General features: G+C 31.0%; 1 protein-coding gene across 6 annotated transcripts in view; it reads right to left on the bottom strand.

Annotated features, from left to right (window-relative positions):
* Positions 1-60: 60 nt before the first annotated feature.
* AGO1 (protein argonaute-1) overlaps positions 61-13,569 on the bottom strand; it is a 29,059-nt gene continuing 15,550 nt past the window's right edge. For all 6 annotated transcript variants that reach the window (XM_029315268.2, XM_085487054.1, XM_085487057.1 and 3 more), the window contains 5 exons: positions 12,624-12,942; positions 12,137-12,488; positions 11,505-11,838; positions 11,227-11,426; positions 61-10,789 (listed from right to left, as the gene is read on the bottom strand). In XM_029315268.2, the coding sequence (XP_029171101.1) occupies positions 10,681-10,789; positions 11,227-11,426; positions 11,505-11,838; positions 12,137-12,488; positions 12,624-12,942 (1,314 nt within the window). In that variant the 3' untranslated portion in view covers positions 61-10,680. The remainder of the gene's footprint in view (positions 10,790-11,226; positions 11,427-11,504; positions 11,839-12,136; positions 12,489-12,623; positions 12,943-13,569) is intronic.

Genomic DNA, 13,569 nt, shown 5'->3' with positions numbered 1-13,569 from the left:
TTTTATGATCTAAAAGAAGGAAGATAGGATCTGACGTAAAATCAGTTATAGATTTTGAAATATTTATATATATATATATATATTTAGATTTCATTAAATCTATACCACCCATAATAAATCTTACATGACTAAGTTTCATGGTCTAAAAAATCTATACATAATTAATCGAAAGACTAAAAGTAAGAATATAACCCGTACGTTGAATTATATATTAATTTCCATATTCTGCACTCTCTATTTTTAATCAATTTTCCCTCTTACACTGCTTTCCGTTGCTCTTTTATTACTTTACATTTCCCGCTTGAGATCAATTGAAACAATTTTCATTCTATATGCGTATATATGATTATGTGACAAATGTTAAATAATAATAATAAAATATAAAACAATGTAAGAGAGGAAAATCATTAAAAGGAGAATGCATAATACGAAGATTCGACTGTAAAATTGATGCTTGACATGAAGTAGTTTGCATTATTTAGATACACACAATGTTCAAGAGACAATGTCAATCGTGGATATTATTTAATATGTGTAAATGTGTGTGTATGTTTGTGTATGTATACGTAAATAATTTATATACACAATGATTGTGTGTTGCTCTTATAATGAAAAAAATTGTAATCGCTACAACTATAACGTCGCGATATTATACGCTAATATCGTGTGTATGTTCTTTATAATACAATTAATGTATCTTTGAGCAATCTTGCCGTACACACATTGCCGTACAAGATTACGATATATTTTACATTCTCTTTTCTGTCTGTACCAGTGAATCGAATTTCCCAACTCTCAGTGCTTTTTTGATTACATTAAAACTGGATTTGTGTGTTCAATTACCTATATGACATATTCCAATCGCATGGAATGTGATAAATCAGAGATAAAAAATTAATACCGCATCTAACACATTTCTTGAATTTACAAAACATTTTCTATATTTAATTTATAATTTGTCGTCGCATTATTTTTTAATATATTAGGCGTACGTTATCTTATATAATTCCTTCTTTTTTTATTCGCGTTAACGCACGAATTGTTTTCCCGCACAAAATAGTCACTCGAAAGAGTCAACTGTTCGAGTTAATTAACTCTGGTTAACCATCTGCTGGCCTCTTTTAGATTATACTATCGGCTATAAAATACACAAACAAAGAGAAAGAGAAGGAATTTATAGTTAACCGAAGTTACATAACATCCTGACCGAACCTGGTGTTCAAGATATTGAAAACATATGTACGTGTATAATTACAGGGATTCTCTCATGTAATTATTTTTCTTTACAGTAATAAGTATGTACTTTTGACAACATGACGAAACGTTAATGTTTGAAATATTCTGTCCGAGAAAACTATTTCGCGCTTTCAGATTTTCCACATTCATCTATTAAACATTAGCGAACAAAAAAAGTCGTTCTTTTATTATCTTATTAGAGCTCTGTAAACTATCAACATTTATTGTCGATATTCCATTACTAGCTAACTAATATATAATCCTTAATCTGTTGGTCAAGAGTATTCCAATAAGTTTATTAAATTCACATCTGTTTCTGCAAATTGTTATAATTGACATCCACTAAAATAAAACAGTAGCTTTTTATATACATCAAATATAACAAAAAGATATTACAAGACTAAGTATATTTCTTAGATTTAAATGTTTTTAAATATTGTATGCTTTTACAGAAGAAAACAGATGTGAGCTCAATGAAGCTGTACGACAGATAGTTAACGATAAATGTGTGATTAATGATACATATCAAAAGATGTGTGCATCGACGAAAATATTGACAGTTTAAGAGCCACTTGATTTATAGAGAAACGAATCGTGCGTCCGCCAATATTACATCATTATAATATTACGCAAAATATTGACTTAATGTAACTTTCTTTAAAAATCTGCACGAGATTTTAAAATTCTGCTCTTGATTTTTCTGTATATTTCAATTAACATTATATTATATACATGAAACGCGATACGTCTCATTTTTACACAAATTTTTTATGCATAATTCTCATTAATTTCTTAATTTCGTAGAATGATATAGGGACGATATACGTACGTACTTTAATTTTAATTATACAATAACGGAGAGAATTTCAACTACATCGTGACAGACTAAAAACTATGCTCACGCATTATTGTAACTCCATTAGCACTGGTGACAAATGTTTATTCTTAGAAGTGCATTTTGAGATCACGGATGTAATCGACTTTTTCTTCTTTCGCGTTTCCAGATGAAAGCAATCGTCGATCGACTTGTAATGCAAACGTAATTAGCGAGCGTAATAAATATAATGATTACAAACATAACAACAGCAGAATATATAATCGGAATATTTTACAAAAATTCAGAAGCCACAATTTAGCACAAGAAAATTTGATTAACTAATAAGAAGAGTCTTAATCCAACAATCATTTTCGATGGCATAAAAATTCTAAGCATCTCGAGAAGAGATGTATTTAAACAGATGATGTGTTTGATGTAAAATATAAATTTTTAAAACAACATGCCATTAAGTTAACCATATAGTCTAATAATAACAATAATAATTAATGTATATATTATATAAATTATTATTATATATAGCTACAATTAAAATACCACACATTCCACTTGCAACAATATGATAATAATAATAATTTTAATCGCACATAGAAATACAGTAGCAATATAAAATTAAACTCTGATAAATATGTGATTCGAAACTCAAACTCAAAAATGCTGCTTGATTTGTCAAATCATCGAGATATGATCGGTCAGCTGTCAGTTCAAAAATTTGTTAAACATGCAATTTGGAAAAATTACCGAAAAAAATCGATCTCAATTTTTAGCTATTAAATAAATGAATTTCACGACATCTGCATACGACGATTACTCGATCGATGATCGAAGATTCAGAGAGACACATATAACACACCGGAGGTTTACATTATAATTTATAAAAAGATGTGATTTCGTTTTTATACGAATTACATCTTTATGGTTGCAATGGTATTTTTTTTTGTTCTGCCGGCTGACTTTTTTTGCAAAGTCAGATATCAAGCAATGTAAACGAATGAGAGCGAGTTACTTAATTCCGTGCTCCTAATTTGTACAACTCGACAATCTCAAGATAAAATAATTATTATTACTTTTTTGTTAAAAATATGTTTGATTTATATAAAATTTTATTTATATTTATTATTTATATTTATACAATTTTCTTTTATTTATACGTGTATGAAAGTTCGATTATTGAATTTCTAGAATTAGGAGCGAGATCTCTGAAGATGTCGTTCGAAAGAAGTCGCAACAGGTCGCCGACATGTTTTCAGAACAAAATTATTGTCCGAGACGATTAACATCATTTGCAAACGAATAATAGCTACTTCTGACTATTGTCCTTTTTTTCGTTCGCATTGCTCAATAACAAATATTTCATAATTTATTTAACATGATATATAGAGCGTTCATAAATTGTTTGCAACGCGCTGCCTGTTACGATTTTTCTCCGTCTTGCCGATTTTCACAATAAATACTTCTTCTTACAAGGACTATCGATATTTAACGTACGATGATAAACATGCATTATTGTGCAGGCGTGTGCTCGAAATTAATGAATCAAGGATACCGTGTGATCGTGTACGACATACATACACATTATTGGGTTATTAATTATTTAAGACTTATTTGTCCGACATTCATAAATATATATATTTCGTACACTATATATATATATATATATGTATGTATATCTTACATCTAATATTTACTCATTTTGACCAGGCGTGATTAAGACAACAGACATAATTTAAGTTTATACTTTCAGCGCGCGGCCAAGTTGGGCAACTCGCCGACTTTCGCCATTTCGCAGCATTTCCTTCCCTTAACAAGTACCTATCCACTTAAACTTACGATCCCTTAATCAATTAATTATTATCGACCGCGCCTTTCAAAACTCACAATCGCCTTACTTTTTTCTCTTTCCTCTCGCTCCGGTCCTTCCTTTTAGAATTTCGAAAGTCATTACTCATACGTTCAACCTTATTGTTTTGCAAACGTCAAATACGCGCGGACGAAGCGCCAGGCACTTGTAGATACAGAAAATTTATATAATAAGTTGTCTTTCGCGAACGGTGGGATCTCGAGGTTTTTCGAATGCATCGATATTATCGTGTTCGCAGAATTGTAAATCATAGCTATAAACATTAGTAAGACTTTATTGAGATTAAAGTGTTCAATGCACAGCAGTTTTTTTAAGAATTTAAAATCCGCAACTATAGAAATCAGCATATAATATATAAGCATATATTTTCTTTAAGAAATATCTTAAAATTGAAAGAATTATATTTTGCATAATTTTTGTAGATTAAAAAAAATGTGTAGATAAAATTTTTTTAATATTTTAAATTTGAAAACTTATACAATTTTTTTAAAGTTTTTAATAAATGTCAAATCGCTGTTGCATTGAACCTTTGAAGACATTTTTCCATCTTTCTTTTTAGCTTTCAATCTCTGTTATCTTTGACTAATGTTTACAGAAATTATTCGATGAACAATAAATTACTTTTGTCACAAGTAAATATAACTGGCATTATTTCTTGGTTTCTTTTGCTTTTAGCTGGTAAAAAAGAGAGCTATGAAATATAAGCGATTCAATTCGAACATCAGACTTTAAATAAAATGTTAATCCACGACAGATTACGTTCAGTCTTTCACGTATTTGTCGATATCCATTGCTAATTACATTTATGTTAATTTTTTTTTATTCCTTACTCTGGAATTCTTTAATTCATATTATTCTCGTAAACATTACATTAATTTGCTTCAAAATTTATATGTATACACAGTTTATACACATATAAATTTACTGCAACTTCTGATACACGACTGTAAAAATTCAAATCCTGAGTGTAAAAGATAATTCATTTGAGGAGCTAAACAATTTCACAGCACAATTACATCGAGGAAATTCTCAAATTTTACGTAATAAAAAATTCTTCGAATACTTTGATTTTAATATTAATAATACATATTCCACGCGAAATATATAATTTAATCAATATTATATATAAAGAATTAAGTACAAACTGTAATGTCACAAATGCAATAATAATATATAGATACTTTTGTATTTATACATAATTTATTATTGCATTTAAATGTAAAAAATGTTAAATCTTTTTAATGACAAATGATATACTCGGCAGTTTCGATAACTTCGTTATGTGTATTTTATTCAACTATAAAAAAAATCGTATCTCAATAGAGCCATCTCCAGCTGCCATCGTTATTACATCTAGAGCAGAATTTCGAATCGACAATGACAAGTCGTGGATTAACACATAATTGATATGATTATAATAGAAATGTCAAACATTCATCGAATGTAATTTTAACGAAAAGAATATCGTTAATGCCCCCATTGTTGTCCTGTATGACAAAGCAATGTGAGATATCTATCATTTATCTCTGTTTTTGTCGTACAAGTCTCTCAAAAACGTGATATTATTAGCTATTTCATTAGAGAAAATCGATCCACAAAATTAGATATAATCATCGAATGGTTTTCTTTTCTTAACGCTAATTAAACATTGTAGTACATGTTATAGGACAGAAACAGAGAAGAAAAATGCATAGTTGCCAGAATTAGACACTTGGAAATTCGGCGTTAAAATCATCCCCCTTTCCTATCGTCAACAAAACGACTTAATCTACATAAAGCGTTACTTTTATGTTAAATTACTAATCCCAGTCGTTCTCCTGCGTCGCGTTTGTCTTATTATCTTTTTCCAGACTCGCCGTACTTATTCATATTTCAGAGACGGGCTTCCTCTTCCGAGTAACTATCATAGCGTACTCGTAGTAACAGCGCATGTACACTTAGAAATTAAAGACAAAACTATATCTAACGCTAATGTTGTCCCCCGTTGTCACGCTATTATCGATCGTTTCATCCATTGGACGCTGGCACTCTTAAAGCTGATACTTTGAAACTTATATATTTTTCGCACACGCCTTAAGTAGTAATAAGCGAGTTTACAGTATATAATAAAGTCGCTAACGTCTCAGAAAAAAGTCAACATTTAGCGAGAAAGCTTGAAGATTTCAGTATTTCTACTTTTCATACGCATGTCTCCTATGTTAACAAAACAAAAATTTGAAAACCGAAAATAATATTCTTTTTATATATATAATTTATCTTACAAATTTAAAAATGCCATGCATACGTGAGACGGAATAGCTTCGCAAAATATTACATTTTGTACAACAGTTTGAAAATATTACAAAATTAATATTACGCAATAGTGATTTAATTATTACTTATTACTCGTGCAAGTTAACTTTTTTTTATAACATAAGCTTAGGAGACTGTTGAATGCGAATCTTGGAACAGTAGATATACCCTTGACTTTTCATTAAGATAAAACTTACTAGTTTAATAAGAGAAGTTAATAACATATAGAGATACAGTAATTTTGCTATAATCTTGTGTGTGTATGTGTGTGCGCGTGTAATATGTGTATATATATATATATATATATATATATATATATATATATTTTGTAGATATACAAATATAAATTATTTACCTTACATTAAACTTTACATCTCATAGTTGCATACTATGAAATTATAATTAACTCCTTTCTAAATTTTACTTCTTTACTTCAACTTCTCAGTTTCACTCGATTTTTTTACATATTCTAATTTTATACACTTTGAATTTGAATGTACATATATTAGTCATCAGTTGCAATTTTTCTAATAAATCTGTAGTTGATTTGTCCCCGGCAAAGACTTTCACAAAGGCTTAATTTTACAATATTTTTCAATATCAAAAATTAATTTTTTAGCAAATCAAGCTGCAACAGAGTATGAAATAGAAACATTGTTAAAATGAACTCTTAAAGTTTGACAAAAAATTTCACAGTAATAAAAACATTGAATTATAAAGCTGCAATAGTTAATAGTTTCTAATTACACATTCTCATTAAGAAATATCGACCTTAGTCGTCAAGCAATTTACAGCTAAGAAAAAATGTGAAATACTTGAAACATTTTGCACATAGCGCAATACATTCTTATCTCAAATCACGTTTATAGAAATGTAATGTCATTTTTATCGCCGAAAGAGATCATTTACAAATAAATTATTGACATGTGTATTTACAAATGAGAAGAACTAGTCTCGTTTTTCGTAGTCTCAATTTTTTCTAGTCCTGTTTTCATTCCAGGCGCAAGAAAAAATATTGAGCCGAATTTCTTGCTTTCGAAGGAACACGAAAAGATGAAAACACAAGGTACATCATGCAGTCGATTGTATAACATCATCCGACACGTCCGCATTCATAAGGATACTTTATGATATGCGACTCACAGATTTCCTTTCATTTCCCTTGCGAACACGAAGTTGCATTGTGAACCATATAAATTATTTAAATGAGGATATGCCTTTTAAATCTTGGAGAGAAATTTGACAGCTGAATGTAAGAGTTCGTATACCATTAATATACTTCGATTTGTATGTAAAAAAAAGTTAAATGAATAAAGTTTGCGATTCATCACTATGTCCAATCTCGTTTTGGTATGCACTGGGAACTCGATTACATTATTATAGCAGCTTAATTAATTCTTATTTGCCTTAAAATCTAATTTGCATTGTCTATAATTTACCTTAGAATCTAATAACATTCATTCCTTCGTCGCTTTATCAGTCGTACTCACTTACGATTGATAAAGTGACGATCCCTATGATTTTGTTGTCGCTCATTCACATTTGGTACCTGTGTGCATCTTCAACAACGCGAATAAATAATCTTTTCCTTTTTTTGTTTTATGTTTTTTCTTCTTATTTAATATTTCACCAATATTTTTATCCATCTCCATCTCAATTTCTCCTCATTTAATATTTTTTCCAATATTTTTATCCGCCTCATCCTCTGACTACATTATTGAAACTACGTTTACGCCTATGTTGTTTCAAAACAGGTTTTAGATATAATAAAAGCTGTATTATGTAGTTATTAGCGCAGATGTGCCCGAAAAGAAATAACGCTTCACCTAAAAATCACGAATTCTAGATATTCGTTACAACTGTGGCTGCGTCTAGTACGGGCCGAGAATACAGATTTAACTTTTAAGTTCCACATGCTTTAACAACTAGAATAAATATTACTAATAGATCAAGGTCCTCTTTCCATACTTTCCGATATAATAGTAACATTATATCCTTTATAAATCTAACATTAGAATCATTAATACAGTCGAAGATAGCATTTCCGCTCTTTCTTTTGCATGTATCAATCGGTGGTTTAACAAAACAAAATAATTTTTCAAGAAAATTCTCTCTCAATAAAAGCATTGTTATTATTAATACTGATTTACAAACTGTCAGAATCATAGTACGGCAATTCGATTATTCTATGCTAGTACTCGTATAATTGTACAAAAAAAAAAAAAAAGAAAAAAAATCTTGAGATATATATTAATGATTCTAACAGTAATACACAATAATTTAACGCGATGAATTATTGATACATAATTATATCATATATTACGATGTCTGTTCATATATTAATAGAATTTTCAAACTATTAATATATGATCTTACTTCATAAATTGGATTATACATGTTATTTCCAAGGCTTGCTCTTATTATATTTTAATTATTAGTAATTATTGTTCCAAAAGATTATTGAAATAGATTTGCACAAGAATCGTGACCATTAGAGTAAAAATATGAAATCCCTAAAGTTTGGCATTATCAAGCAAACAGATAATTATTCTCTTAAAATTGATAAAATGTCTTATTCGTATAATACTCTTACAGCTAATCTTGGTTTTTACAATCCACTCTTTTTAAAGCAATAGCTAATCGTAATTACTAATTCTTCTTTACGTTGCATAATTTCATACTACATCGATATCGCGATTTATTTTTTTTTATTTCCGAAGTTTCTTGCACGCTCTGTGAAGAAGCCTTGTTATCGGCCCATATTTAATGCCATATAAATTCGGCTTATTCATAGCCATTATTTTTTTATCTGAGTAGATAACGCCCCGGCTTATCTCGGACACCAGACACGGATATCCGTTTACTTTCATTCCTAAATACTCTCAGATGATACGCAGATTTAACACAGATAAAGTTGTATACATTCTTAGAATTATATCCTAGCTGTCTCTTCTCGTTCAGTAGTGTAATTAATAATTGTAAGCATAGATTATGAGCTGTGTGCAACGTGCAGACGATAACGCGACTTAATGAAAAATTAAATGAAACGAATAAAATATACATTCTAACAATTAGTAGAGCGTTAAAATGACCGTATTCGATTAAATTATGCTAAATTTCAATCCTAAAGCTTAAAATGTCCGTTTGAGAGAGTAACTCTCGAATACATCATAGTTATATTGACATATTAAGTATCGAGAGTGGCTCTCGATATTATTTTTTTTCAAATAGACACTTAAAGCCGTTAAAAATTATGACGAAAGTCACATAAATAGCGCGAGTCCTCTATATAACATCTTTCTCGGCTAGTTTTGCTACATAATTGTCTTTATGTACGAATATTATGTTCTTTCTTATCCACTAAGCTACTTAGCCGAAGTATACACACAGATTGGTGTTGTTTTATCGGTTTTTTGAGAATACATCAGGATTATTTTTATAAAATGATTTTACGAGTGATTTATACTTTAAAAGTGCATCTCGTATAAAAGATAGCGGCATTATGACTCTGCAGATATGACATAATGTAACTCACAATCCTAAAGGTATTATCATCGTTATCAACCGACTAATTACCTTTTATTATGCCAATTTTTTCAGCATGATTAGAGATCTAGAATTTACATAATTTACAGAAGGGAGTTCCAAACTCCTCGCGAAATAAAAACTATACACACATACAACTGGATAACAGTCTCGCATAGCGATTTATACAATCATGATTTTGGTTCTTTTGTTCTTCGTCTCTTTAATTTGCACACAAATGCTAGGGAAAACGCGTTCCCTAAAAAAATAAGCGTAATATGCCGCACTAATTTCCTTGTGAAGTAATTTAAGTCGAAAAGTGCTATTATATATCTCGATAGTGCAACAGAAATTCATATTTGACTTAAACTCAATCTGTTATTGGTTTTTCACACACAATCATCTTCACCACCTAATTCTACCTTAATTTCCATAAAGAAGAAAACTTGTTTAGTTTACTTTCAATCTACTTTTGCAGATGGCTTTGTTTACCAGTGAAAAATGGCTTAATCTGATTTTAAACCTGCGCGCGCATTAATTAAAAGCACCCTCATAAACTTACTCTACAAAGTTCATAAAATCAATCAAAAAAATCACTCGCTCTCCTTCTGTACAGATGTAAATACAACATACAATATGTCACGCATACAAAATAAAAAGCTATCGTGTAGACTCGATAAAAAAGACAGAAAAGAGACAGAAAAAGCAAAGAAGAAAGTACAGAGATTAATCATTCAATCATCGCTCTAGCTTAAATAGTCCAGGAGTTTGTGACGCGATGCACTATAGTTGCGCTGCGACTGTTCTCAGCTATCCGATGAAGCTCCCTCGTCGGTTTTACCAGTCACAGAACCGCAATTATGTACAGTCATTTTTTTTACAGAAATAAGCAAGACTGAACCCGTACGCCATTTCGATTCGAAGAACAGAATTATGCGAAATACATAACTCGTTTCGTGTCGGCGTGAACCGTGATTGCTCGTGCCATCGCACCCGGTGTTCTGTCTTCACTACAACCCGACTGATGAGAACCTTCTCCACTGTAAAATTAAAACAAAATTATGATGCGATAAAAACTCGAACACGGCTTTAGCTTTAGCATACTTTCAAAATAGTCTGAAAACTATTTTTTGTCCTTTGACAATCAATCAACAACCGTAACATAATTATAATATCAGACTTTATCATGTGGAATGACTGCGCAGATGCAAAGACCAGACGAACTGGATCTCATATTACATTTTACAGTTGTAGATTGATTATAAAAGGGAAAGGATAGTTTTTGAAATATTTTAAGTGTGCTGAATGAAGCCATCTGAAGTGATGTTATCGAAATATCTTTTTATCTAATAATGGCACGCAAGAATTTTTAGCATATGCTTTCTCGTCTCTGACGCCACAATTCCAACATAATCGGCAAAGGCCCAAGCACCTCACAATTTAACTTCATTTATGACGACAAAAAATCATAACGTACCTATCATGCTCTTTCTCGACCAAATGGTATCTGGCCCGGAACGCTACAAGATGAGCATAATACGCCGGTGCAGGTATACTGACGGATCTCGTGCATCTGACATAAGTGTGACACAGTTGATACGTGAGACATTGTAATTCGTCGCTTTCAAAGTGATTATCGTCCCAAAGTACATGATAATGCGATGGTCTCGATGTACCCTAAAATAGACAAATTTTAGAGATGCACATGGCGCATCTGGAACAATCGTGTTCTTGTGTAAAGACTGATAAGTTTACCTGAATACCCTGGTGACTGCAAAGGTAAAAGTCGAATTCCGTTGGGTGAGTTATACACACGTCGACAGTTGTGCCCGCCGGGATATTTCCACTTTTCCCGCTTTGTTCCTTCTTGTCTGCGCAGAACAAACGAGTGTGATGCCTTTTCTGTACGACGATAAATGTAATGCCGGGTCTATAATCGATCTCGAGCTTGAGACACGCCTCACGAATAGCAGTTAATTCGTGTTGCAGAACAGTGAGGAATTGTCCTTCGGAAACGCCATCGCGGTATAAAATTATTCTATGCGGCTTATATCCGCCCGTACTCTTGTAAAACATTATAAGCAATTCCCTAAAAGAAAAAAAAATATCGTTAGATGTACTAACAGCGCAAAAAATAAAGTGAACACGAATCACAAATATTAAACATGTAATTGTCATTTAATTTTATATGATATTTATTATAAAATTCATAATAAAATATTCTCATTGAAAACATTCTGTTATCACATTTACTGAAATATCACCCGATTCTCTGCATATTTAAATGTAAAAAAAATGAAAAAATTAATAATTTAATAATAATAATATATAAATATATTAATAACATATTTTTATTTTACTATTAATAATTAATTCGAATCGCTTACCTAACCATCGAACTGAGTTCCTGGATAATTTCTTGTCTATGCTGTTGAACTCTAACTGTAGCTGCATATCGAGAAGGATGGGCATCCATGCTGCCCACAACAGCGGCTATACTGGGTTTCTTGTTATCTCCCGCCGGCGGGTGAGTTACGTCAGCTCCAAGAAATATAACTGGTTCGTTAAACACTTTCGGTCTTATGCTAGGTACTAGAATGCTATTGATGCCTCCTAATTTGACATTTATTTTAAGACAGAGATTGGATAATGTCTGCGGTGATGTCTTATTGACATTTTTCGCTTGTACACATTGAGTCGCCATGCCTAATAATGTATCTCCTACTCTTTTCACTTCAGCTAAAAAAGAAATTGAGAACAAATTAGTTTGATTTAATATAAAGTTACATAGAATTGTTCAGTTTTAGCACTTGTAAAACATGTAATTAATTCTGGGATATTCTAGAAAAAAATTTATATAGCATATATAATTACCATATACAGGAGTTTTGCCAGGTAATACAACACAAACCAGCTGCAACTGCGAGAAAGTCATTTTCAAATATCTAAACATGGGTTCGACTTGATCCGGTCCAGTAGCATATTTACAAAAACATGGTTGCCCAATGATGGGCATGCCAGCATCGTTACTAATTTTCTGAAGTTGCGTTGTAAATGAACGCAGCGCGTCTTCGCGTACTGTTCTTTGTGGTGCAAAACAAGCAATTGCCCACACCCTAATTTCTACTCCAGTAAAGAACTGCTTGCCACGCATATCCCACACGCCTTGATTAGGCATTGCCTGTTGTTTCGTCTTTAGAGACAGAGAGAGAAAGAGAAAGACATAACATTATTGAGTGCTTAAGCAAATTATTTAAATAATACATATATAATTATAGTAGATGCATCAGTATTTCCACACATAAGTGTATTTTTTTCATACATTTTATTCGCATATTATATCGTTTTTAAATAAAAACAATTTTACAATTTTAAATCTACTGAAAAAGATTATAAATAATTAGGGACATTTTTACTACACTGCATGGAAAATACTGATAACATCAGACTTTCACAAATGATATCGGACTGCAAATGTAACATCAGTTACATTTGTAAACCGTAAGCTATGATTCTCTACCACTATAGGAGAAAAACTGTACATTTTTGTCAAATGTCTATCATTTATAATTTATCACGATATTAGTTTGAATACTCGTTACACTAACAGCCCAGATATCAAATCAACCAGGTCTAGAACCCATGCATTCATTTGACAACTTTTGGCCATGTGTATAGATATATATCAAACGTAATCTTATTATTTACATAAATGTTAATACATAATACATAAATGTATATATTATATATATAATTTTTGTAAATATAAATTAGAAACATATAAATGTGACTGATATTATGTTACATGAAATGCAAATCA

Source organism: Nylanderia fulva, unplaced genomic scaffold, assembly GCF_048542155.1.
Source record: "Nylanderia fulva isolate GAGA-0341 unplaced genomic scaffold, ASM4854215v1 Scaffold5, whole genome shotgun sequence".
Classification (NCBI taxonomy): Eukaryota; Metazoa; Arthropoda; class Insecta; order Hymenoptera; family Formicidae; genus Nylanderia; species Nylanderia fulva.
The sequence above is the reverse complement of the archived record's forward strand: the minus strand, read 5'-3'. Positions and strand labels throughout refer to the sequence as shown.